This window comes from Lithobates pipiens, unplaced genomic scaffold (assembly GCF_037356315.1).
Source record: "Lithobates pipiens isolate NorthernLeopardFrog02 unplaced genomic scaffold, aLitPip1_a1.2 Scaffold_22, whole genome shotgun sequence".
Taxonomy (NCBI): domain Eukaryota; kingdom Metazoa; phylum Chordata; class Amphibia; order Anura; family Ranidae; genus Lithobates; species Lithobates pipiens.
This window is the reverse complement of record NW_027507784.1, coordinates 192,139,837-192,162,542: the sequence shown is the minus strand read 5'-3', so window position 1 is coordinate 192,162,542 and position 22,706 is coordinate 192,139,837. Positions and strand designations below refer to the sequence as shown.

At 41.8% G+C, this 22,706-nt stretch overlaps 1 protein-coding gene across 1 annotated transcript; it reads right to left on the bottom strand.

Annotated features, from left to right (window-relative positions):
• Window positions 1-219: 219 nt before the first annotated feature.
• On the bottom strand, window positions 220-22,704 carry CPSF4 (cleavage and polyadenylation specific factor 4). The gene is made up of 8 exons (XM_077448755.1): window positions 22,505-22,704; window positions 14,779-14,829; window positions 13,323-13,475; window positions 11,744-11,839; window positions 11,564-11,657; window positions 6,197-6,269; window positions 5,558-5,725; window positions 220-527 (listed from the first exon to the last, which is right to left on the bottom strand). The coding sequence occupies exons 1-8, from the start codon at window positions 22,605-22,607 to the stop codon at window positions 459-461; spliced, it is 807 nt and encodes a 268-aa protein (XP_077304881.1). The 5' UTR covers window positions 22,608-22,704; the 3' UTR covers window positions 220-458.
• Window positions 22,705-22,706: the final 2 nt, after the last annotated feature.

The window sequence follows — 22,706 nt, the reverse complement described above, 5'->3', positions numbered from 1 at the left end:
GGAAAGCCTCATATGGAAGCTCACACATGGGCTTTACTTCATCAATTTGATTGCCCCATAACATGCATGCAGTGTAGGAGCTGGAGAATGGAAACTTTCAGACACAACTGGGCTTACACCAAAATTCAACTTCTATTTGTACAGAATTCCATCTGAATTAAAAAATACAGACTAGATAAAATACACAATAAAAATGTATGTAGTGAAAACAGCACTGGGTAAATGTACACCATTTATTTAAAAAAAGGTAATAGCCAAAATAGCTTTTGGTAACTGACGAACAAAAAGTTTGTGTTAGAAATTGTTCATTGTAATCATCAGAAGCCTGCCCAGTTATTTACAGAAGTAGTAGAAGTTCCAGGACTAGTTAAAATTATATGTAAAAAAATAAACCCCAGTGTCCACCTAAGAACATCTGCATTCCTTAAACGAATGGATCCACGAATATCAAACTCCTGTCACTGGCCACTTAAAAATGCCAAATGGCCTTTTGTACATCTGTTGGCATAATGTCCTTTCTCGCCGCACTGCAAAATACAAAGTGAAACACTTTAATGTACACATTTATGTATGCTTTTATCAAAATGTATCCTCTATTAACAGCATTTTTCTCAAAAATCCAAAAGTAATAATAAAATTTCAGCGCAGATATATGTATAACCAATACATACTAAGGCTCCATTCACACCTGTGCATTTGTGAAGATGGACCCAAATTTTCTCAATGGTCTAGTTTACACCTGGGCTTTAGGTTGCTTGTCACCTTTCATGTAAAGCTTGAAAAAGTATATCAGCTTTTTTGAGGTATAATTGTGTGCTTTGGCCCCCTCAGAATTTAATGGGAGTGCCTTAAAAAAAAAAAAGGGAGTACCGTAACTGAGAATTTTATTTCCGATCTTGCATGCATGTTACCAATTTACAATCAATAGTGTTAATGAACGCCAGGAGTAGAGCTATACTCTTGGCTCTCTGACAAGAGCGATGCTGCTTTCTTACCCAGTAAGCTGCTGCTTCTGCCTGCCCCTCCCCTCCACCGTCTATTCACAGAAAGATTTGTGTTTTGTGATGGCTTCACATAATACAAAACTCAGTCAGTACATTTTAGAAAGTGTCTGAATTCCTAAAGTTCAGGTTTAAACACACAGGAGGCAGAGTGGAATTTGTATCATTTGACCTCAATGATAGGCTCTCAAAGCGGTCACCAGTCCTGCTGGCTACCAATCAAAAGGCCAACCAAAAGTTGTCAGCGACAGCTGTGTCAGTATACTGGGAGCGTACAATGAGTGTATTCTCAGAACGCAACCCCATACATACAGTATGTCTGGCAACGATGGTTAAAGCCCACCTTTCTAGGCTATACATATATGTGTTAAGCGATTGGCAAGCGGTTAAAGTGTTTGTTACCAAAAAAAAAAACCCAACAGATCCTGCTCACTTAAACCATGAATAACAGCACAGTGCTTGTGCTGTGTAATTTGGTCCTTTCTATCACCTAAAAAACCTGGCTGATCCTACCTGGCTATACCCTCCCCCTGTAAACCGACCATGGTTTATCATGGCCGCTGAGCTCTGACACCATGGTCAGTTTATGTGCCTCTGTCATCTGCAGCCCTGCTCTGTCCTTCGCTGCTCTTCCTCTTTCCCCCCCCCGCCGACTGCCTATCTGTGTCAGTGACCACCCCCTCCCTGCGCTGCTACTATAATAACTACAATAAAAACATCCCATCCCCTGTAACAAAATGTTATGTGTCCCTGTGTAATATAAAAAAAAAGCTGCCAATCTGTACCTATATCAGAGAGTCTCCCGGCACTCACGTGACTTCTTGGCTCTCTTTACTCCTTCCCGGCAGACGTCATGGAGAGTGCTTGGCCCCACCCGCTATAGCAATCAGCCGGGCAGAGGCAAGAGCAGAGGTATCACATCAGCGTCGGGAGATGCTCTCATATAGGTACAGATGGGCAGATGTTTTATATAACACAGGCACAGGGGGACATAAGATTATGTTACAGAGGGAAGGGATGTTTTTATTGTGTTGGCTTAACAACCACTTTAAGTGTCCAAGTTGTAAGAAGAACATTTTCAATCTTGGGTAGTAAGACGCATGTCATTTATACCCTTCCGATTCAGAACAGTAAGATAAAACACAGGGTGTAATGTTGGGACTGCCATGGCTAGTCAGGATGGCTGTAAAGTATGCTTTACCTTCTAGCTTTAGGTGGCCTATTATTTAACCCTTTAAGCCTCATGCACATTAGACGTTTCACAGCTCCTTCTAGGGGTGTCTGGTGTTTTTTTTTTCCCTGCCTCTAAATGCCCCTCCGTTAGTGTATGTGTCCATGCACACACAGCCTTTTAGCAGTGATTAGTGGCAGGAGCTTTTAGAGGCAGGGAAAAAAATTACTGCCAGTGCGTTCAGGAGCAGCAGAATTTAGGCAGAAAAAACATTTGACGCAAATAACAGCTGTTAAAAACTAGGCTACTTTCACACTGGGACCTCTGAGTTTTGGCGCTAAAGTGTTGCTCCTTTTAGCTGCTCTTTTCGGCCACTAGCAGGATGCTTTTAACTCCTGCTAACGGCTCAAGGTGTTAAAAGCGCCATGTTGCGGCGCTTCCTAATTGCTTTGGAAGCGCTGCCCACTCATTTCAACGTACAGGGTGTTTTGGGAGCGCTGTATACAGTGGTCCCAAACCACCCCAAAAGATACTGCTTGCAGGACTTTTCCTAATGTTCCGCAAGCGCACCGCCCCAGTGTGAAAAGTTACACTGAAATTAATGGGAGGCAGTTTTCAGGCGTTATTTAGTGGCTATTTCTAGCGAAAACCGCCTCAGTGTAAAGGCCAGCCTTAATGCTTCAGCATTAATTAATTTCATTGACCAGAATAAATGAATTATTCTGGCCAATTATATTAATGTGCACCCAAGAGCTTGGAGCCTGTAAAAGCTCAGCTTCTAGGCGAGTTAAATAAAAGTCCTGAGGCCTTAGAGCACATTTTCACCCCTCACAGGCCTATCATCCACGCAGAACTTCACAATAGCCAGCACTAAATAGGATAGCATAGCCCAAAGATAACGTACAGGTGTGCCTTAATTAAAGGGGATTCCTGCACACAAAGTGCATAACAATTGTCCATAAGAGGGGGGAAAAACAAATAATGCTAATAATAATAAAAAAATATATATATAATTTTTATTTTTTAAAGTTCATGTGCGTGTAAAGGCAGGTGTCCCAATGATTTTTGTAAAATAGCGTACATACACAAGGCAGTCAAGTTCCTACAACCCAAACTCACTCATTCGTGTCTTTATGGCTTAATGTACATGGGACGTTTTTACAAACTCTCCTGAACTATTTAGCTTGACAGATAGTAACCCATGTTTACAAAAAAAAAATATCTATTATTTTTTTTATTAAAATTTTTTCTCAAAATAGGCAAAAATGAAAAAATGCCTGTAAACAAAAATGAGGCTAAACGCAAGTTACCGCATTTAGCTCTTGAAATGCCTCTAAAGTCAGCCCCTGAACTCCTTTTTTTTGCTTTCCAAAAAAGGCCCCTAAACATAACTGCCTAGAAACTACTATAAATGACCCTGTGTACATGTACTGATAAGAGAACAGAAGAGCTGAAAAAAATGTCCAACTGCTCCTAAACATCCGTTTGGCAGCAGCAGTGTACATGAGGCCTATTCTCTTGCTTTGTACACTAATCTAAATGATTTGGTGGAGGGGGATTAGGGTGTGGGGTGGTGTTTCAGGGATTGGGCTTGGTCTCTTATTTCCAGTGGAGGGAACTCTTAGGGCGTCAGCATACTAATACATTTTGGACAATTTCATGCTCCCAAATTTGTGGGAACGGTTTGGGGGATGGCCCCTTCCTGTTCCAACATGACTGCGCACCAGTGCACAAAGCAAGGTCCATGAGCGAGTTTGGGATGGAGGAAATTGACTGGCCTGCACGGAGTCCTGACCTCAACCAGAAAGAACACCTTTGGGATGAATTAGAGCAGAGACTGTGAACCAGGCCTTCTCGTCCACATCAATGCCTGACCTCACAAATGCGCTTCTGGAAGAATGGTCAAAGATAGACACACTCCTAAACCTTGTGGACAGCCTTTCCAGACTAAGACTGGGATGCCATTAAAGTTCATGTGTGTGTAAAGGCAGGTCTCTCAATACTTTTGGCAACATAGAGTATGTTGTACGTTACCCTGTTTCACTTCACTATGAATTAACTCCCTATGTTATAAAACCCATAAAAACATGACTATACCAACAACAAAATCTTTGTCATGCAGTGCATTTGCTCATTGTAATAACATTCATTTTGAATGGCGCCCCAATGCCCTAAGGCAATGCAGCTCAAATACATGTGTGTTGCAACCTACCACAATGCAAGGTAATGCACTACCGTGTGTTGTAGTGCATGTCGGTGTAAAAAATGCTTGAAGTCTGTTTTTTTTAGTCCATTCAAAATAATAGGCTGCCTTAACACAATGCACAAGAACAGACGGGTCTAAATGGGCTCTAGATATTGTGGTAAAATAAAATATTTTACTTTGTATCTACAGCAAAACTAGTTATCTGAAAGTTACCCACTGGTTAAAACTTTTTTTTTTTTATTTACTTCTCTCCCTAAATAATCTCCCTTAAATAACAATAAAAAAATAAAAAATAAATAAAATAAACCTTTGGAACACATACCTTGCAAATGCCCCATATTCTCTATTAAATTTTCTGCTCCGGTCATTTATTTTTATTTTTTATGAATTAGCTCTCTGCAATTATAACTCCAAAGGACTGTTTCACATGTCTTATGTCCAATGTACTTTGTTATTACTGCTGTTAAAGGACCTGCAGTGTTGGTCAATTGTCTTAACTATGCATTCATTTTGTTCATATTGTCGCATTACCCCTAGTTTTCATTACAAAATACATACTGAATGTAATACTTGCTATACAAAATGAATGACTAAAAAGGACTGTATTACCAAAAAAAAAAAAAAAAAAAACACTGAGCTTTTCAACCCGTGAAACTGTATGTGAATTAGTTCTGTGTAAAAAGGGGCATTCATTCATAATAGAGTGCTTTGGGAAAATATTGCATGATGGCCAGTAGATGGAGATGACGATCATCGGAAATGCATATTTATTTTCCATGATCATCAACTCCATCTATTGGCCGCAATGAGGTCATTTCCTGATTTATTCTAGTCTCTATAAATAAAATATGTGCTGGAGAGAAAATAGCTTAGTAACATTCAATTTTCTTCATTTGCACAAAACAAACGTGCAGTTTTAAAAGGACAAATAGGTCTGCATTTTTTTTCTTTTCTTATTAACAAACCCCAAAGTGTTTAATGAATCAACAGAACTAAAGCCGACATGGCAAAACTGTTCGGCTTTAAAATGACTGCATTTTTTTTTTTAAGTGGATCCATTCTTTCCTATGGTCAGTCTGTATTACTGAGACCATTCAGTTATAAACATAGGTACCACTTAAACCTATACAAAAAGATAAAAGTAAAATGCTTTACAAGTGATGTCATGTTATATCTGACCTTATAACAGGTGACCTGATCGAGTGGCCTCGGTCCCCGGTTTCCAGTATTGTTGCTTTGTACTTGCATGACTCCTATTGTCTGTGGAGAACGTTGTTGACCTGGTGAGGTCTGACTTGTTAACTGTATAAGAGAGGACGGTCTCTGTGATGTCTGGATATTATTTTGCTGTAAAAAAAACAAAACATTTTTTTAATAAACGTGCTAGAGGTACATAATCACTGCTGGTCTGCTGTACTTTTTTTTTATTTTGGACATGGCAAATTAAAAAAAATAAAATAAAAACAGCAGCTATAAAGGTACATTTACCCCTAATACTTTGTTTTATGTCTGAATGCTGGGTCATTATGACAACAAAGCGCCGATACTTCAAAGCAGTGTTGGAGTCTGCCACTACCTGCCACCCCTCACACATTCCTATTAGCCCATCACTTTGATAAGCATCCATGCTGCCCTATAGGAATGTGCAGGCAAGCTTTTCAAATAATCAGGAAGGCCCAGAATTTAAAGCAGGTTATTAAGAGATTACAGCGGGTATGCAATTTAATTTTAATTGTGGAAATTGAATAACAAAGTCTTATAAATATGATCTTGTTGGAGTTTGCCCCTACTTCCTAGCAGGTGATGTAATAGAATTACCTTTTGCTGGTGCTGCGTTTGCTGAGGTAGAGGAGGTTGTTCAGTCGCACCCATAGGTAGTTCAAACCGTGGGCTGCAAAATCAAACAGTATGGTTTATTCGAAATATATTATATTATCTATCGATCAATAGATATATCTATCTCTATATGCATCTATATAGCTACACGCACACACACACACACACACACTACATAATATTATACTTACTTCCTCTTTTCGGGCCCCTGCCAATGCTTCTGCCCCCCCCCCACGAGTGCTCCCATAGCAAGCCGCTTGCTATGGGAGCACTCGTGCATGCTAGTTCCAAGCCAGCTGTGTTTGTGTCCATAGACACAGAGCATGGCTCAGCCCTGCCCCCTTCTTGCTGGCAGCGACTCACAGCAGCAAGAGCAAATGGCTCCTGCTGCTGTGTCTGAGCCAATCAGAAGGGAGAAAGCAGAAAGACGCTGCTCTTGTGCATATCACTGGATCGAGAGGGGTGCTGGAGGGGAAGCTGCATGCAGAAGGTTTTTTTTTTTTATCTTTGCCATCAAGAGCGACGGTTGAAACTGACTTAACCACTTCAATACAGGGCACTTAAACACCTTCCTGCCCAGACCAATTTTGAGCTTTCAGCGCTGTCGCACTTTGAATGACAATTGCGCGGTCATGCTACACTGTACCCAAATGAAATTTTTATTTCTTTTGGTGGTATTTGATCACCTCTACGGTTTTTATTTTTTGCGCTACAAATAAAAAAATACCGAAAATTTTGAAAAAAAAAATGTTTTTTTTTGTTTCAGTTTCAAAACTTTGTAAATAAGTATGTTTTCTCCTTCACTGATGGGCACTGATGGGGCTACACTGATGGGCACTGATAAGGTGGCACTGATGGGCACCAATGTGGCACCAATGAAGTGGCACTGATGAGCGACACGGATGAGCGACACGGATGGGCGACACGGACGGACACTGATAGGTGGCACAAATTGGCACTGATAGCTGGCACGGATGGGCATGGATAGCTGGCACGGATGGGCATGGATAGCTGGCACGGATGGGCATGGATAGCTGGCACGGATAGGCGGCACAGGTGGGCATAGATAGGCGGCACAGGTGGGCATAGATAGGCGGCACAGGTGGGCACTCATAGGCGGCACAGGTGGGCACTCATAGGCGGCACAGGTGGGCACTCATAGGCGGCACAGGTGGGCACTCATAGGCGGCACAGGTGGGCACTCATAGGCGGCACAGGTGGGCACTCATAGGCGGCACAGGTGGGCACTCATAGGCGGCACAGGTGGGCACTCATAGGCGGCATCGGTGTTATAGTAATGGATGCCAATCAGTGCCAAACAATAATGCATGCCAATCAGTGATGCCCATTGTGGCCACTGATTGGCATCCATTATGGGCACTGATTGGCACCCATTGTGCTGACTGGCACCCTGGTGGTCTAGGGAGGATTATGGATTTTTATTACCTTTTCCCTGGTGGTCTAGTGGTGTCCCTGGTGGTCCAGTGTGGGCATCCTCGGGGGGGGCTGTGCTGATAATCGATCAGCACAGACCCCCCCTGTCAGAGGAGCAGCCGATCGGCTCTCCTCTACTCGCGTCTGACAGACGCGAGTGAGGGAAAGCCGATCACCGGCTCTTCCCATTTACACTGTGATCAGCCGTGATTGGACACGGCTGATCACATGGTAAAGAGTCTCCGTCGGAGACTCTTTACCGAGATCGTAGTTGCCGGGTGTCAGACTGACACCCCATAACAACGATCGCCGCGATGCGCGCCCCCGGGGGCGCGCAGCGGCTCATTATCCTAATCACGTCATATGACGTCCGGTTAGGATAATTAAACCACTTTGCCGCCGTCAATTTGTAATAGGGCGGGCGGCAAGTGGTTAAAAACTTAAGGTAGCACAGTGGCTCAGTGGTTAGCACTTATGCCTTGCAGCACTGAGTTCCCTGATTAAAAATCCTGATTTGACACCTACATGGAGTTTGAATGTTCGCCATGTGCTTGCCCAGGTTTCCTCCAGGTACTCGTTTCCTCTCACACATGCTAGTAGGTTAATTGGATTAAATGTGCATATGAGATAGGGATCTTAGCCCGTAAGCTCTTTGAGGGTAGGGGGTGGTGTAAATGAATAGTATGTAAATTGACAGTGCTATATAAATGCCTGTAATAAATAAAACAGAAACCCGTCCAGGACTTTCTAGATACTGTAAATGTTGCTCTGCAATCAAGTTTTGGGCAGTGATGTTTATTGCTAACCCTGTTCAAAATAGTCTTCACATATTCTAAAACCTTCCAGGAATTGAAGTTGCCAGCACAAAGAACCAACAAGCCCATAACACCACAATTAAAAGAAGCTCCTATATCAGAAAACACATTTTGTTTGGAAAGCTAAAAAAGCGTTGCACTCTGATCTACCTCTTAGTGAGGGATTATAGGGGAGACCATGGTCAGTTTCTCTTCTCGGCCATGGCTCTTCTACGTCCTCTCTTATATTACATGTCTTTATAATATGTGTGCAGGTTTTTTAAAAGGTACAGAACTTAGTGAGGATAGTTCGCTGCTCTGCTTTATACTATTTGCTCTTTACTTTCCAAATATTCAATAAAAACAATTGAAACAGAAAAGTATTGACTATCACAGGGACAGTTAAAACATCCAAACTGATAATACACGCAACAGTACTGAATCTTCCCAGGAGTGGTCGTTTCGCGTAAAATCCTCCAAAAAATGAAAAGGATTAAAAAAAGTGCATCTAAACCCAAAAACAAAACTTTATTATATTGCAGCTTACCAGTCCTTCAGTGTGGTGGCTGCATTTGTTTTCTGTTTAGTCTTTTTTTCTCCCTCTTTAATTTTACCTGATGATCTGGCCTGTAACACCCTTCCCTTGTTATGGTAGCTACACTCACTCCTTAACTCTTTCTTTGGGATATAAATTACATAAATTAATAAGAGGTGGTCATGGCTGGTGCTAAATTGTTCATGTCAACCTTCTAACCGCTGAAGTTGAAAAATAAGTCTTACTGTCCAAATGAACAGATAACAAAGAAAACAAATGCCTAAAAAAAATGAAATTCAGCCACATCTAAGTATTGACAAGCTGTAATATACAGTGCCTTGAAAAAATATTCATACACCTTGAAATTTTACAAATTTTGTTATGTCACAAGCAAAAACGTAAATGTATTTTATGTCATAGACCAGGGGTGCCCAACCAGTGGCCTGTGGAGCCCTCTGATGTGGCCCGCAACCTCCTTCTGTGGGATGGCAGATTGGCAAACCCAGATCATGGGTGGTAGACCCGCCATCCCAGAGCATCTTTGTTGTTAACGAAGCCGGCAAAGCAAGCAGCTGTGGAGCAGAACTGTATAAGCTGATGCTTCCTGTATAGCGCCGTCTCTTGCCACAGGTGGAGTGATACCAAATGCACTCTGCCGGGGACAGCAACAGCCGGCGATACCTATATTGAAAGACTGTTATTAAAGGTCAGTTTATTACTAAAATTGCAGTGTATATATGGGCATATCTGCACAGTGGTTACAGGGCTGCTTTCAAACTGATCCGCAGGTGCAGCACATTGCACCTTCAGGTTACCTACACTGAGGCATAGACTTCTATTATTACCTGCGGGTTTGGTGAGTTTTCAGAAAGTGCACCACACCTGCAGGATATAATAGAAGTACATGGCAAAGTGTAGCTAACCCACAGGAAAGACACAGGTGCACTGCGCTGCATTAGTGGGAAAGGCCCCTTTCACACAATCGGTCCAACTCAATCAAACCCTCCATTCACCTCTATGAAATGGCAGATGTAAACAGATTTGTGTCCTTTTATACCTGACTACCTCCAATCTGATTTGCAAAAAACAAAACAAAAACCAGAAAAACAAAAAACAGGAGCTCAATCCCCTTCCGCTAGGGTGGATCGGAGGACCCATAGAGTAGAGTGGGCTGTGTCCGTGTCCACTCTGCAAGGACCTGTCATCCGCCTGCTCTGCTCATTGTGGCCCGCGACCAGTTATCAAGTTGCTTAAGTGGCCCTCGCTCTTCAAAAGGTTGGGCACCCCTGTCATAGACCAATTGAATCTACTCTGTGCACAAAAAAAAAAAAAAGGATCCAATGTGTAACTTTTTTAAGCAGAGGAGTGGATTCAATTTGAACACCTTTTGTGAAGCACTTTATTGTGGGGATTTTTTAACCTTATGGACCATTTTTAATTTAATTTATTTTTTGCAAGTTATATTAGATTTTTTGTATGAACACAGTTTTACAATTTTTGTTTATGCACTGTATGCTTTTTTGGTTTCATTTATGGAGTGAAATCTGTTTGTTATGATCAAAATACTTATATTTCCATGATTAAGGCTGGGATCACACTGCTGCGGCAGCGAGAACCGGATGTGATTCGCACCGCACTGCAGTGCAAATCACATCCGATCTCTGTGCGATGCGAGTTCAGCCATACAGATAGTATGGCTGAATTTGCATCGCACCCGCCGCAAACTCGCACGGGACCCTTTTTTTGGTCCGCAGCAGAATCGGATCGCATGGGTGTTCACACCATGCGATCCGATTCCTGTCCGAGTTTGCAGATCGCACTGCGATATGCAAACTGATCTGGGGGTGTCATTAAGGTTTCACTGACACGCCCAGCAGTCCGCATAGGGCAGTGTGAACTGCCGGCGGGAGGCATGCGATGCGGGAAAACGCCGCGGATTCGCGGCGTTCCCACATCGCTCCGGTGTGAACCCAGCCTTATGCACATGAAGTGTGTTTAGAATGTTTTAGCACTTCACAGTTGATTGTTTGATGAATTGATACACAATACAGGATTGTGATTGGTGTCAGCAGCTATTTCAGTTTTTACATTATTACGTATAAAAGCGGTGTGCAAGTTTATTTTAATTTATTTATGTTTTCCATTTCTTATCTGAAAATTGCCACTAAAAATGATTGGAAACTAAACCATAGTTACAAAGGTTGAATAAAGACCCCAGTCCATCCAGTTCAACCTGAGTGAGTGTCTACAATTGTCCCTATCCCTGTACATTTCACACTCACATCAGTCCCCACTCTCAAGGAGCCCACAATCCTAGGTCCCCATTCATATACTAGGGCCAATTTTGGACAGAAGCCAATTAACCTACCTGCATGTCTTTGGAGTGTGGAAGGAAACCGAAGTACCCGGAGGAAACCCACACAGGCACAGGGAGAACATGCAAACTCCAGGCAGGTAGTGTCGTGGTTGGGATTCAAACCAACGACCCTTTTTACTGCTAGGGGAGAGTGCTACCCACTACACCACTGTGCTGCCCATAGTTTTACATCGTTTTGTGAATACTGAATACGAGGAAAGGGAACTCACTGCATAAATTTACAGCCAGGGCCTTCTGGACAAAATCCCACCAAATAGTTGACACATATAACTCTGCGTGTATGCCGATGTCTGCACAGAGGACCTGGAAGCACAAAAACAAGTTTTATTTTATACAAGCCACTAATTACAACATTATTTTTTATCAAGCAGCCTAGTCATGCTTCTTACCATGTTTACAGAAACCTCGATCATACCAAGGGCAATCTTTTATCTTTGATTCTGGGTCAATGTGTAAAAATGGACACTCCTTGTTGCTGCACTCACCTAATAAAACAACAGATTTAGTTTAAGTGCATCTATGGTCAGAACGTAAAACCACATTCATTTTTACATTTCAATTATTTCTAGCCTACTCTCTATTAACTTCTGGCACCCATGTAACATATATGCAGCACAAAGAGGGTGGGCTTTAACCAACTGAGCTCCGCAAAGGTTTACCCACCCTTCATGACCGGGCCATTTTTTTTGCGATATGGCACAGAGTTTCTTTAACTTAAAATTGCGCGGTCATATGACGATGTACCCAAACTATTTTTTCCCTATAAACAAAACAAACAATTCTGTAAAAACAAAACAAAAAAAAAATAACCTTTTTTTGTTTACTTTCTGCTATAAAGCATACCCAATTAAAAAAATTATCAAAATGTATTCATTAATTTAAGCCAATATGTATTCTGCTACATGTTTTTGATAAAAAAAAATCCCAATAAGCATATATTGATTGTAGATGCTATAACTTTTGCGCAATCCAAACTATGGGATATATGTATTGAACTGTATTATTGTTTTTACTAGGAATGGCAGCGATCAGTGCTGTTTAGCGGGACTGCGACATTGCAGCGGACAAGTCTGACACTAAGTGACACTTTTTGGAGTCCAGCGACACCAATACAGCAATCACTGCTAAAAAACAAAACATGCGGTCACTGTACTAATGACACTGCCAGGGAAAAGGATAACATCATTTTGGGGGGGGGGGGGTTGGGGTGTTGGTTCTGCTTAGCAGAAAACACAAGATCTCATTCTTCCCCTCTCAGGCAGACCACTGTTCTGCCTCTCTTTAGAACAATTGTGGGATGCTGGCAAAAAAGCCAAACTGCTGATTGGCTCCCGATGTGTCACGAAACCACGTACAGGTACGCAATTTCTTGCAGGAGGGCTGCCCTGCTGCAGTATATCTAAAAACTGAATTTTGTATTTACTCTGGTTGTCTTTGTGTAATAATAAAATTAGTTTTAGTCATTTAAATGTGACAAATATGCAAAAAATAAATAATAAAATTCTGAAAAAGGGTCAAATACTTTTTCACAGCATTGGAGATAGAGAGATATCTTTATCAAAACAATTTTCCTATTTGATAATAGCCACCATATGGGGGTTCAATGTAGCACCTTTCTCAATACAGTAGGTGCCCATGAAGGACACCTATACAAATACAGACTTAATGAAAGCACTGCTGGGTTCTACACTAAAATATCAAGAGGTACTGAATATGGATAGTGTAGGTACACACACTGCTGCCCATAGCTATTCTGCCAATACCTTAAAAGACAAGATATTTTGGAGGAACTTTAGCAGCACTCCTAATGCCTATTGTAATGAAAAGTATGATCTGGTACCAGAGTGCCTGCTGTTCTTAGGCTCTTTGTGTTAGTTACTGAAATATTTCAGAAAAAGCAAAAAAATTTAAATAAGTCATAACCTTTGTAACACAGATTACAAAAGTGAAGTAAACAAAATCACTTACCAAACTTGGAGTAGAAGTAGCACTCTGGCATTTTGGTCATGTCATACTCATGTAGAAATTCACACTGGTCACCCTTTTTACAAAGCCCTCGCAACCAGTGCTTGCACACCACTGTTTTCTCCCCACTTATGTGTCGAAAAGGACATGTTCCACCTGCAAATATAATAAATTCAGTAATTAAATCTACAAAATTGTAACAGCAAACTTTGGCTCCTTTATACTGGAGCAAAGTCCACGCTTTTTAAGTTATTGATGAAAGTGATGGCACAGAAATACCTTCAGATTTTAAAAAGCCAGCACCTTATTTTATAAAAGGACTTTTGATTCTTTTTGGTTTCACAACATCCTGATGGGTCATTCTGTCTGTTAGCTTCCCAAGCCCTACCCTTTTAAAGCTTAAGTTTCCACACCACGCATGGAAAAAGTACATCAAGCCTTAAAGCGATTGTAAACCCTCGCCTTATAAAACAACCCATTCAGGTTAAAATAGAAATGAAAGGCAAACATTTGTGTATAAATACCTTTTTTTTAATAAGTGATCACATTCCCTCTGTTCTCAGCTGCATAAGAGCTGGGGAAGGAGAAGCTGCAGCACACTGATCCTCCCAGTGAAATGCTGTGCAGGAGGGGGCATGTCAGGACAGGTCTGGTCATTGGAGGAGAGCAGGATGAGTTCCCAGCATAGCTAGAGAACTGATCACGGTGTGTTCTCCTGCTTAGCGTGGTCAGTTTTTAATAGGAAAGCAGAGGGTCTGGCAGCAACACCAGGAATTTCACACAAAGGAAGCAAGACAAACAGAACACGATACCTTTTCATATAAATACATGGTACAGCAGGCGCATATCAGGAATAAGATATGTTGGGGTTACAAATACTTAGTTGTATGCATGTTAGAAGAAATGATTTACAGCCTCAGACTATGGGATTCGTTTATCAAAAAAAAATTGGGACAAATGTGACAAGCATTAGCCCATGTGTGATAAATTCCAGGCATCTGCGTTCAGATCCGTGCCACACTCCTGCCCGCATGTCAAACCAAGAGGTGCAGATGTATCCATGCCTGCGCTGCGTGTTCATCCATTTCTATGAGAAGCCTGCATACAATTCTGAGGTGGATGCACATGCATCGGCCAGCGGCTTTACAGGAAGGATGGCACTAATCTGCCGTCTGAATAAGCCCTTGGCAACAGTTCTTGATGCAAAGCTGGCCACAGAAAATAATGCCACACTGCAACTGCAAGTATGGCTTGAAGATGGCTTGTATAAGAGAGTCGGGTGGGGGAATGCCCCAGCGACAGATGATTGGACCAATACAGGGGACAGCTTCCTGCGGGGCTTGCTCACATGAAGAAGAATACAAGTTTATATAGTCCAAGGCTGAACTTCATGATACAAAATAAAACGCAGCTCAGTTTAACTCCACAATGCATAGAGTTTATAGGTCTGTACAGTTACCTTTGCCACATGCTGATTTCAAGAAGAACTCACAAACAGCAGCCCCGGATTCTAAAGTGGAAAAAAAAATATGACACTGGTAAGTACATTTCACAAATGTAACAAGTACAGTACTGCAGTCATACTGAAAATTAACCCTTGAATGCACCATCTGTAAACACTGTTTTTGTCCTGGCATAACTGTAGTGCACCAGTCCACCCAAGCCATTTTTTGTCAGTGATCTAAAGGGAGAAAGACTGATAAAACAGAAAAAGGTGTCAGAAATAATTCTCATTGCCACGAATTACATTTAAATGTGCTTTGGCATTATGAATGTAACTGGTGGTACAGGGCAGGCTTCAGGAAGTACATCTCCAGTAACACTGTGTAGTGCTCGCTGGAATCAAATTAAAGTACACCCATCACCAGAAAACGTTCATGAGCACAAAAGTGTTGACAGCTACAGGAAGTAATGCCTGGTACTCTCGAGACACCAATGATTGTCTTTTTTTTTTATTCTAGTCTCATATCGAAAATGAAGAGGTTACTAAAGTTACAAAAATTCTTGTTGGATAGAATAAAAATTTGGAAGTGATGTAATGTATTGCATTGTATTTTCATACGACAACTGTACTGATTAAAATGAAAATTGTGTGATCTGGTATTGTACAAGAAAATGTTTCCTGCTTATCCCATTGGATAATTTAGCATGAAATGTCATGATCGGCTCTCAAAAGCTGTGTACCAACGATCAGATTATCGTAGATCGTTTCAAAATCTGTATTTTTCGTATGGTTTTTCTGATCGTGTGTACTTGCCTTAAGTGTACAAGCGCACAGTGCTACCTCCAAAATTTTTCAATTATACTGAATGCCAGGTCCTCCACTTCCACACCTTCCTACTGGAATATCACTAGATACCCTTTGATGGCCCAATTATACCAATGGCTGGCCAGCCTGCACACAAATCTCCTAAAGCCTAGTACACACAGGCTGAATGTTGGGCAGCATCAGCCGGTTCAATAGCTGGTCTGTCGAGGAGGCATGCCTGGAAAAGGTCTGCTGACCGGAGTGTTCTGTTGGATGGGGGGCATCCCTGAACAACAGGTGAGATCTTGTATACACTAGTAGTTATTGTTTCGTTCAACCCAGCAGGGCTGAAGGAAAAAAAGAAACTTGACAGCTCACGAGGAGCCGTTGTACTAACTATCCAATGTTAGTACAGCGGCTCCTCATGAGAACCCATTTTTTTTCTCCGTTCAGCCCCGCTGGGTTGAACGAAAACAAAAGATACTAGTGTATACAAGGCTTTAGGGCCTGTGTTGACAGAATTTTGTTTGCTTGAAATAGGTTTTGCATTCTTACAGAAGTCGACCTATACACTTCAAAACATATGTGCAGGGGTCTATGTATAGAGATATTGCTGTACAACATCTCAAGCATACACTCAGCTGTCACACAGTTTTGGTTTTTGCCTATCAAGTTTATTTCCTATTATTGCAGGCCATAAATACAGTATTTTCCTGAAATACCTCAATCAAAGACAAATACCACATTATGCCCATTAGACTGAGTTGACAGAAGATCAAAAGGAAAACTAGGGCCGCAACTAACGATTATATTCATAATCGATTAGTTGGCCGATTATTGTTTCGATTAATCGAATAATCGGTTAATAACCATAAAAAAAAAAATGTAATTTTGCTGCGATTTGCATTTTTACATATTTTTTTGCCCAATTTGTGGGCAGATTAAAAACACAAATTGTCGCAAAAATGCATTATTACATGCTTTTCTGCAGCTTCTCCATTGAAGTATATTGAGCCAAAAAGACAAAAAAGCACCGTTTTGCGTTAAAAAAATTCCTTATCTTTTCTAAATACGTAGCAGCTGAAAAAAAATCATGGATGTGAACATGTCCCATAGAAAACCATGTAAATGAACTGTAGTGTGTTTCTGCAAAAAGCACCAAAAAACACAGAGGTGTGACCCAGGCCTGAGATGTTTAGTAAAATAATGGGGTTAAAAAAACTAAAATTAGTACAAAACAAAAAGAGCAAATAGTCGCTACTGTAAGGGGTTCATTTTTTACTATGGGACAGTGAAAGTAATATTTACAGTAGCGATTTGCTCATTTTGTACTATAAAGGGCTAATTTTAGATTTTTTTTAACCCCATTATGTTAGTGGCCGATTAATCGATTATGAAAATAGTAATCGATTAATTTCATAATCGATTAGTTGTTGATTAATCGATTAGTTGTTTCAGCCCTAAGGAAAACATATACAAAACACACGATTATCTGTGACAGCTGAGTGAATGCTTGAGAAAAGTTTTGAAACTAGACCCCCCAAGGCTTGGTTCACACTAGTGCGACTTAGGATCCAATTTGTGAGCCCTAAAGTTTGTAGGACGTTAAATTCCATGCATCATTATGAGAGCAGTTCCAACTGACACTACTGAAGTCACTGCAACTTCAGAAAAGCTTCCTGCACTACTTTGATCCAGCTTTGACACAACTTTAATGCCAGATTGTAAGTCTTATCAAAGTCACTTCAAAGTCGTATCAAAGTCAGACTCCAAAGTTGCACTGAAAATTGCCCAACTTTTGCGGCTAGTATGACCCGAGTCTAACACCCCGTACACACGATCGCACTTTGAACAAAAATCCACGGATTTGTTGTCAAAGGATGTTGGCTCCAACTTGTCTTGCATACACAACGTCACACAAATGTTGGCCAAGAATTAAGAACGTAGTGACGTACAAGACGTATGTGATATCCCATTACGAACGCTAGTTATATCTCCGGATCGTACTTGATTCCGAGCATGCGTGGACTTTTGTCTGATGGACTTGTGTACACACGATTGGAAAGTCCGACAAACATTTGTTGGCGGAAAAATTGAGAACCTGCTAGCCATCATTTGTTGGCGGAAAGGCCGACAACAAATGCTCGATGGAGCATACACACGGTCTGACTTTCCGTCAACAAGCTCACATCCAACATTTGTTGTTGGAAAATCTGATCATGTGTACGAGGCATAAGTGTCTTCACTATTAAACTGGCAAGAGTAATTTAAAGCAAAACAACATGCAGGAAAGAAATTCTGAAGAGGCAATCAAATTCATGTACATTATAAATTGCCTTAGACTTCATTGGTATGCTCTACAGCAGAATAGGCTTGCAAGAACAGTTTGCTATTCATAGTGGCAGTTTATATGTTTTCTATATAAGGTAAGCTTCCTGATTTCACATTCAATGTCATGCATTGGCCTGTGTTGTGTTGTGTTCAGGCAGCCCAATCAATTGAATAGACTGTCCAAACAACAAGAAAAAAAAAAAAAAAAAAAAAAAAAAGTAAAACTATAGGCTGCATTTTTGGTAGTGTGTTACCATGCATTGTGGGGCACTGCCATGCAGGGGTGTTGGGGTACCAGTCAATGCAATGGGATGATCATGAGGTTATATACTGGGGTCATGGCAGCACATAGCTGCCATAGACCTGGTATATTTGTACACAGTGGGCGATCCTCTTCCAGATTGCCACAGGATCACTTTTATGGATGGCAGGGTGGTGCGGCCCTCCCCTGCCGCCGAAAACGATCCGATATGCTGGAGGGATGGACAGGAAGTGGAGTGAGGGCAAGATGGACCCACTCGACTATGCCCTTGGAGGACAGTCAAACGTCACTTCCGCCCTCCGGCTTTAAAGGGCCCCCTTTTTTTGGTGTAAAAGTAAAATATCTTTTTTATTGCTTTTAAGTGTAAATGTGAGATTTGAGGTATTTTTGACCCCCAGATCCCATATTAAAGAGGCTCTGTCCTGCTTATTTCTATTACAAGAGATGTTTACATTCCTTGTAATAGGAATAGAAGTGATCAAAAATTTATAAAAAAAAAAAAAAAAAAAAAAAAGGACAGTGTAAAAATAAAAGTAAAATAAATAATATTTGAACCGCCGCGTTCCTCCGAGTTTGTGCGCAGAAGCGAACACACACCCAAGTCGCTCCCACATATGTAAATTATGTTCAGACCACACATGTGAGGTATGGCCACGGACGTTAGAGCGAGAGCAATAATTCAAGCACTAGACCTCCTCTGTAACTCTAAACAGGTAACCTGTAAAAAAAAAAAAAAAAAAAAAAAAAAAATGTAGAGTCAAGTCATTTTTTTGGGGAAAAATAACACTTTGTTTTTAATTAAAAAATAAGAAAACGGTAAAGTTATCCCAATTTCTTTATATATATAAGAAATATATATAAAGAAATTGGGCTAACTTTACCGTTTTCTTATTTTTTAATTAAAAACAAAGTGTTATTTTTCCAAAAAAAATGCATTTGTAAGACCGCTGCACAAATACGGTGTGACAAAGTATTGCAATGATCTCCATTTTATTCTCTAGGGCAGTGATGGCGAACCTTGGCACCCCAGATGTTTTGGAACTACATTTCCCACGATGCTCAACTACACTGCAGAGTGCATGAGCATCATGGGAAATGTAGTTCTAAAACATCTGGGGTGCCAAGGTTCGCCATCACTGCTCTAGGGTCTCTACTAAAAAATAAAAAAATAAAAAAAAATAAAAATAATGTCAATATAAATGTCAGAAATAAGCTTGATCCAGAAGTGGTTAAAGCGGACCTACAGTCATTTTTTATCAACTTTCCAGCTATTAAATCTTCTGCCCTTGTTTTAACTTTGATAGAAAAAGATTTTTTTCTGCCAGTAAATAGATTATAGAGCCCACTTCCTATTTGTCCGGTCATTAGCCTAGGCTTATGACATAATGCACAGATCTCACGAAAGTTTGCCAGGAGGGGGGAAGGGGGTGGATGAGTCATAATAGGGCCAATGAGAACTGCAGATCTGGAGGTGTGCCTCTGTATTTCTGTGTAAATCCCGGAAGGCCCCCTCAACTGCCTGCCTACAAAATAAAATGTCAGCCACTCAGGTCCATTCATATTGCTGTGGTATATTTTGTGGAGTGGCCAATTAAGCTTAGTAGGTCATGTCTGGAAGTTAGAGCTGCTTGCCAGATGTGCCCAATAAATCCGTACAAATGACTTTATTCAGATAATAACACACAGGACAGGAAGTTGCCAGTAGTATCACTGCTGACTCTGAAAACCCCCTAAATGTACCAATAAACAATTCTGTCTCTTGACGATCCTATTTACTGCGGTGAAACAAACCCTGGCAAATGGGTGGCGGTCCTTCACGCCAAAGACTGCTCAAGTGAAACAAAACATGACGTGGTATGGGATGTATGAAAAAATGGCAGCAATACTTAATGATCCGTCCTGTAAAGTTGAGGAGATTTGGTCTCCAGGGATAGAATATTTCATTCTAAGAGATTGTGATAGATCCTTGTGTGACAAATGATGAAGCTTGCCTCTACAGGCATAACATTGTGAAGAACTCGTCCCCGGCATTTATTCTTTCCTCTACTTCCCCACTAACAGCTATCTTTACTTTAATTTTTCACCTCTATATCTCTCTTTACTTTAATGGCCTTTATCTAAGGCCCCTTTCACATGAGGCGGATTTCGATTTACTCAGCAGGGGATTGGTCTACTGAACGGTCTGATGAGAGGTCCAGGTCGGCTCGGTTTATGCATAGGGGACACAGACAGAACCCACTCTGCTCTATGAGCAGCTAGGAGTAAAGGCTGTTCGTTTACAACAGACTGCCCTCCAAAATGATTGGCAGAGACAGAGGGGGGTGTTCCGTTTTTTTAATTTTAGCGCACCCAATCAGGTTAGAGGTAGGCCATTTATACCCACTTGTTCATAGGCGTGAATGGAGGGTCCGATCAGGTCTGCCTGAAAAACTGACAGGTGGACTTAATCGGAACCTTCTTGTGAAAGGGGCTCAAGTCTCTACACCAGGGGTAGGCAATCTGGGGCCCTCCAGCTGTTGCAGAACTACAAGTCCCACCATGCCTCTGGGAGGATTTGAAACTGCCAGCTTTGCAATGCCTCATGGGAAATGTAGATCCACAATAGCTGGAGGGCCCCAGGTTGCCTACCCCTGCTCTACACCATTTGCTGCACTTTGGTTGTTAGCAGACATGGGGGTTATTTACTAACTCTAGAGCAGCTCTGCATAGAAACCAATCAGCTTCCAGGTTTTATTGTCAAAGCTGAAGTTAGAAGCCGATTGGTTTCTATGTGCAGCTGCACCAGCTTTAGTAAATCTCTCCCATGGTTTGTTCCTGAAGATAAATGCCCTGCTGACAACTATTAAAGGAAAAGGTAACCTCTTAACATGGAAAGCAAAGAGCATTAATAACCTACATATTTTGAGTGTCATAAGTTTCCACGTCAGTGAATAGGAAGGGTGAAAGGGGCTCTCATCATGGAATATTGCACTTATGTTTGCTGATGTCACATGCATAACTCCTACATGGGGTGGTAAACATTGTTTACTGATATCTAGAGGTATACCAAATGGAAATTTGGTGCCGAAACCAAAAATTCAGGATGCACTTGGCCGAAAACTGTCAGGTCCAGACTTCAGAAGACGGGATAACGCTCGGCCTCAACCGATTCCTGTGACATCAGTGGAGAGCGGACTTCAGAACACTCTGGTGAAAACGGGTCACTGGAGTGCAAAACAGATTGCGCTGCTGTGACCCAGAGGAGAAGTCCAGCCTAAAATTCCCTTAATTTGCACAATTTCCTATCACTTCCGTTTGGCTACGGGCCAAGAAGCTGTGGGAAATCTCCCCATTGGGACAAAAATAGACCTTACGGGGGTTATAACCCTACTTTAATCTATCCAAAGAGAGATAAAAAGGGTTTTGCTTTTAGTTCTACCTTAATAAAAAGACGTATTGTAAAGAAAACAGTCAGGATGGTTTAATGTCACCAGAAGAAAGCAGCGACATTTAGTAACCCCTCTGTTCATCAGAACATGGTGTGCTGGTGATATCTCTGACTGGACGGAAGTTTTAGCGGCGTCATTTGCCGTTTCACCAGGGCACCTTCTATGATCAGGATTAGGGATGAGCTCCATTGTGTTCGCATGGACCACGTGCAGAGCCCGCCAGGAAGTTGGCGCTGCACTAATCACAGGCAGTGAGACATTGTCCCGATCTCTGCAGCCACACATCGGGGCAATGTCTCACTGCCTGTGATTAGCGCAGCGCCGCGCCAACTACTTGGCGGGCTCTGCACGTGGACCATGCAAACACACCTGAGCTCATCCTTAAATCAGGATCATTGCTGCATGGAGTGTGCTGGACTCCTTGTATTCATAGACACAGCCGGGTGCCAACCCAAGGGCATGTGGTTGTGGCATAATACTACAATATAAAGTCCTCCTTGGGATTGAAAAGAGAGATCACCACCTTCTGAACACTGCGCTAGTGTGATTGTGGCGTGGGGAGATTTCTTCTCGTTTCCTGTTGTGTCTCCAAGACAGGAAGTGAAATCCCCCCCAGTAAAACACACAGCAAACAAAAACAAAATGGGGTAAACCTTCCTCACATTATTGGAAATGACCCACTAACAGAATGTAACCAAGACATAGAGCACAGGAGGACACATGAACCAAAGACAATGCCAGTGCTTCTTCCTTTATTACAAAGTTTTCAGAGCTTTTCATCCAGCTGCACAGACAATACACGGATCTAATGATGGGCACACCCCCTATAGGCAGAGATGATGGGGGAAGGGAGCACACAGGTAGGTCAGTATAGGAGAGCCCCTCCGATGATCACACACACACTACAGCCACTCACTGTCCATGCCGGGGAAGGGGAGAGGCTGGGCCCCCAGTTGTTGCTCCACAGCCAGCTCCAGGTCGAAGCGGATATGATCCACACAGGCGATGAGCTCCTGCATCTTTCCCCGGAGAGTCGCTCCAACCACACACACAATCCGACCATCAGACCCACTGCCGGAAGGAGGCTGAGCGAGGGGCCGCGAGGCACGCTGGGAAGG

Excerpts from the sequence above, each read along its gene's own strand:
- CPSF4 (XM_077448755.1), bottom strand. The coding sequence starts at position 22,607 with ATGCAGGAGCTCATCGCCTGTGTGGATCATATCCGCTTCGACCTGGAG. Across the intron at positions 11,840-13,322 it reads CTACTTCTACTCCAAGTTTG|GTGAGTGCAGCAACAAGGAG; the intron begins GTAAGTGATTTT and ends TTGTTTTATTAG. Across the intron at positions 5,726-6,196 it reads AAACGCAGCACCAGCAAAAG|CAAAATAATATCCAGACATC; the intron begins GTAATTCTATTA and ends TTTTTTTTACAG.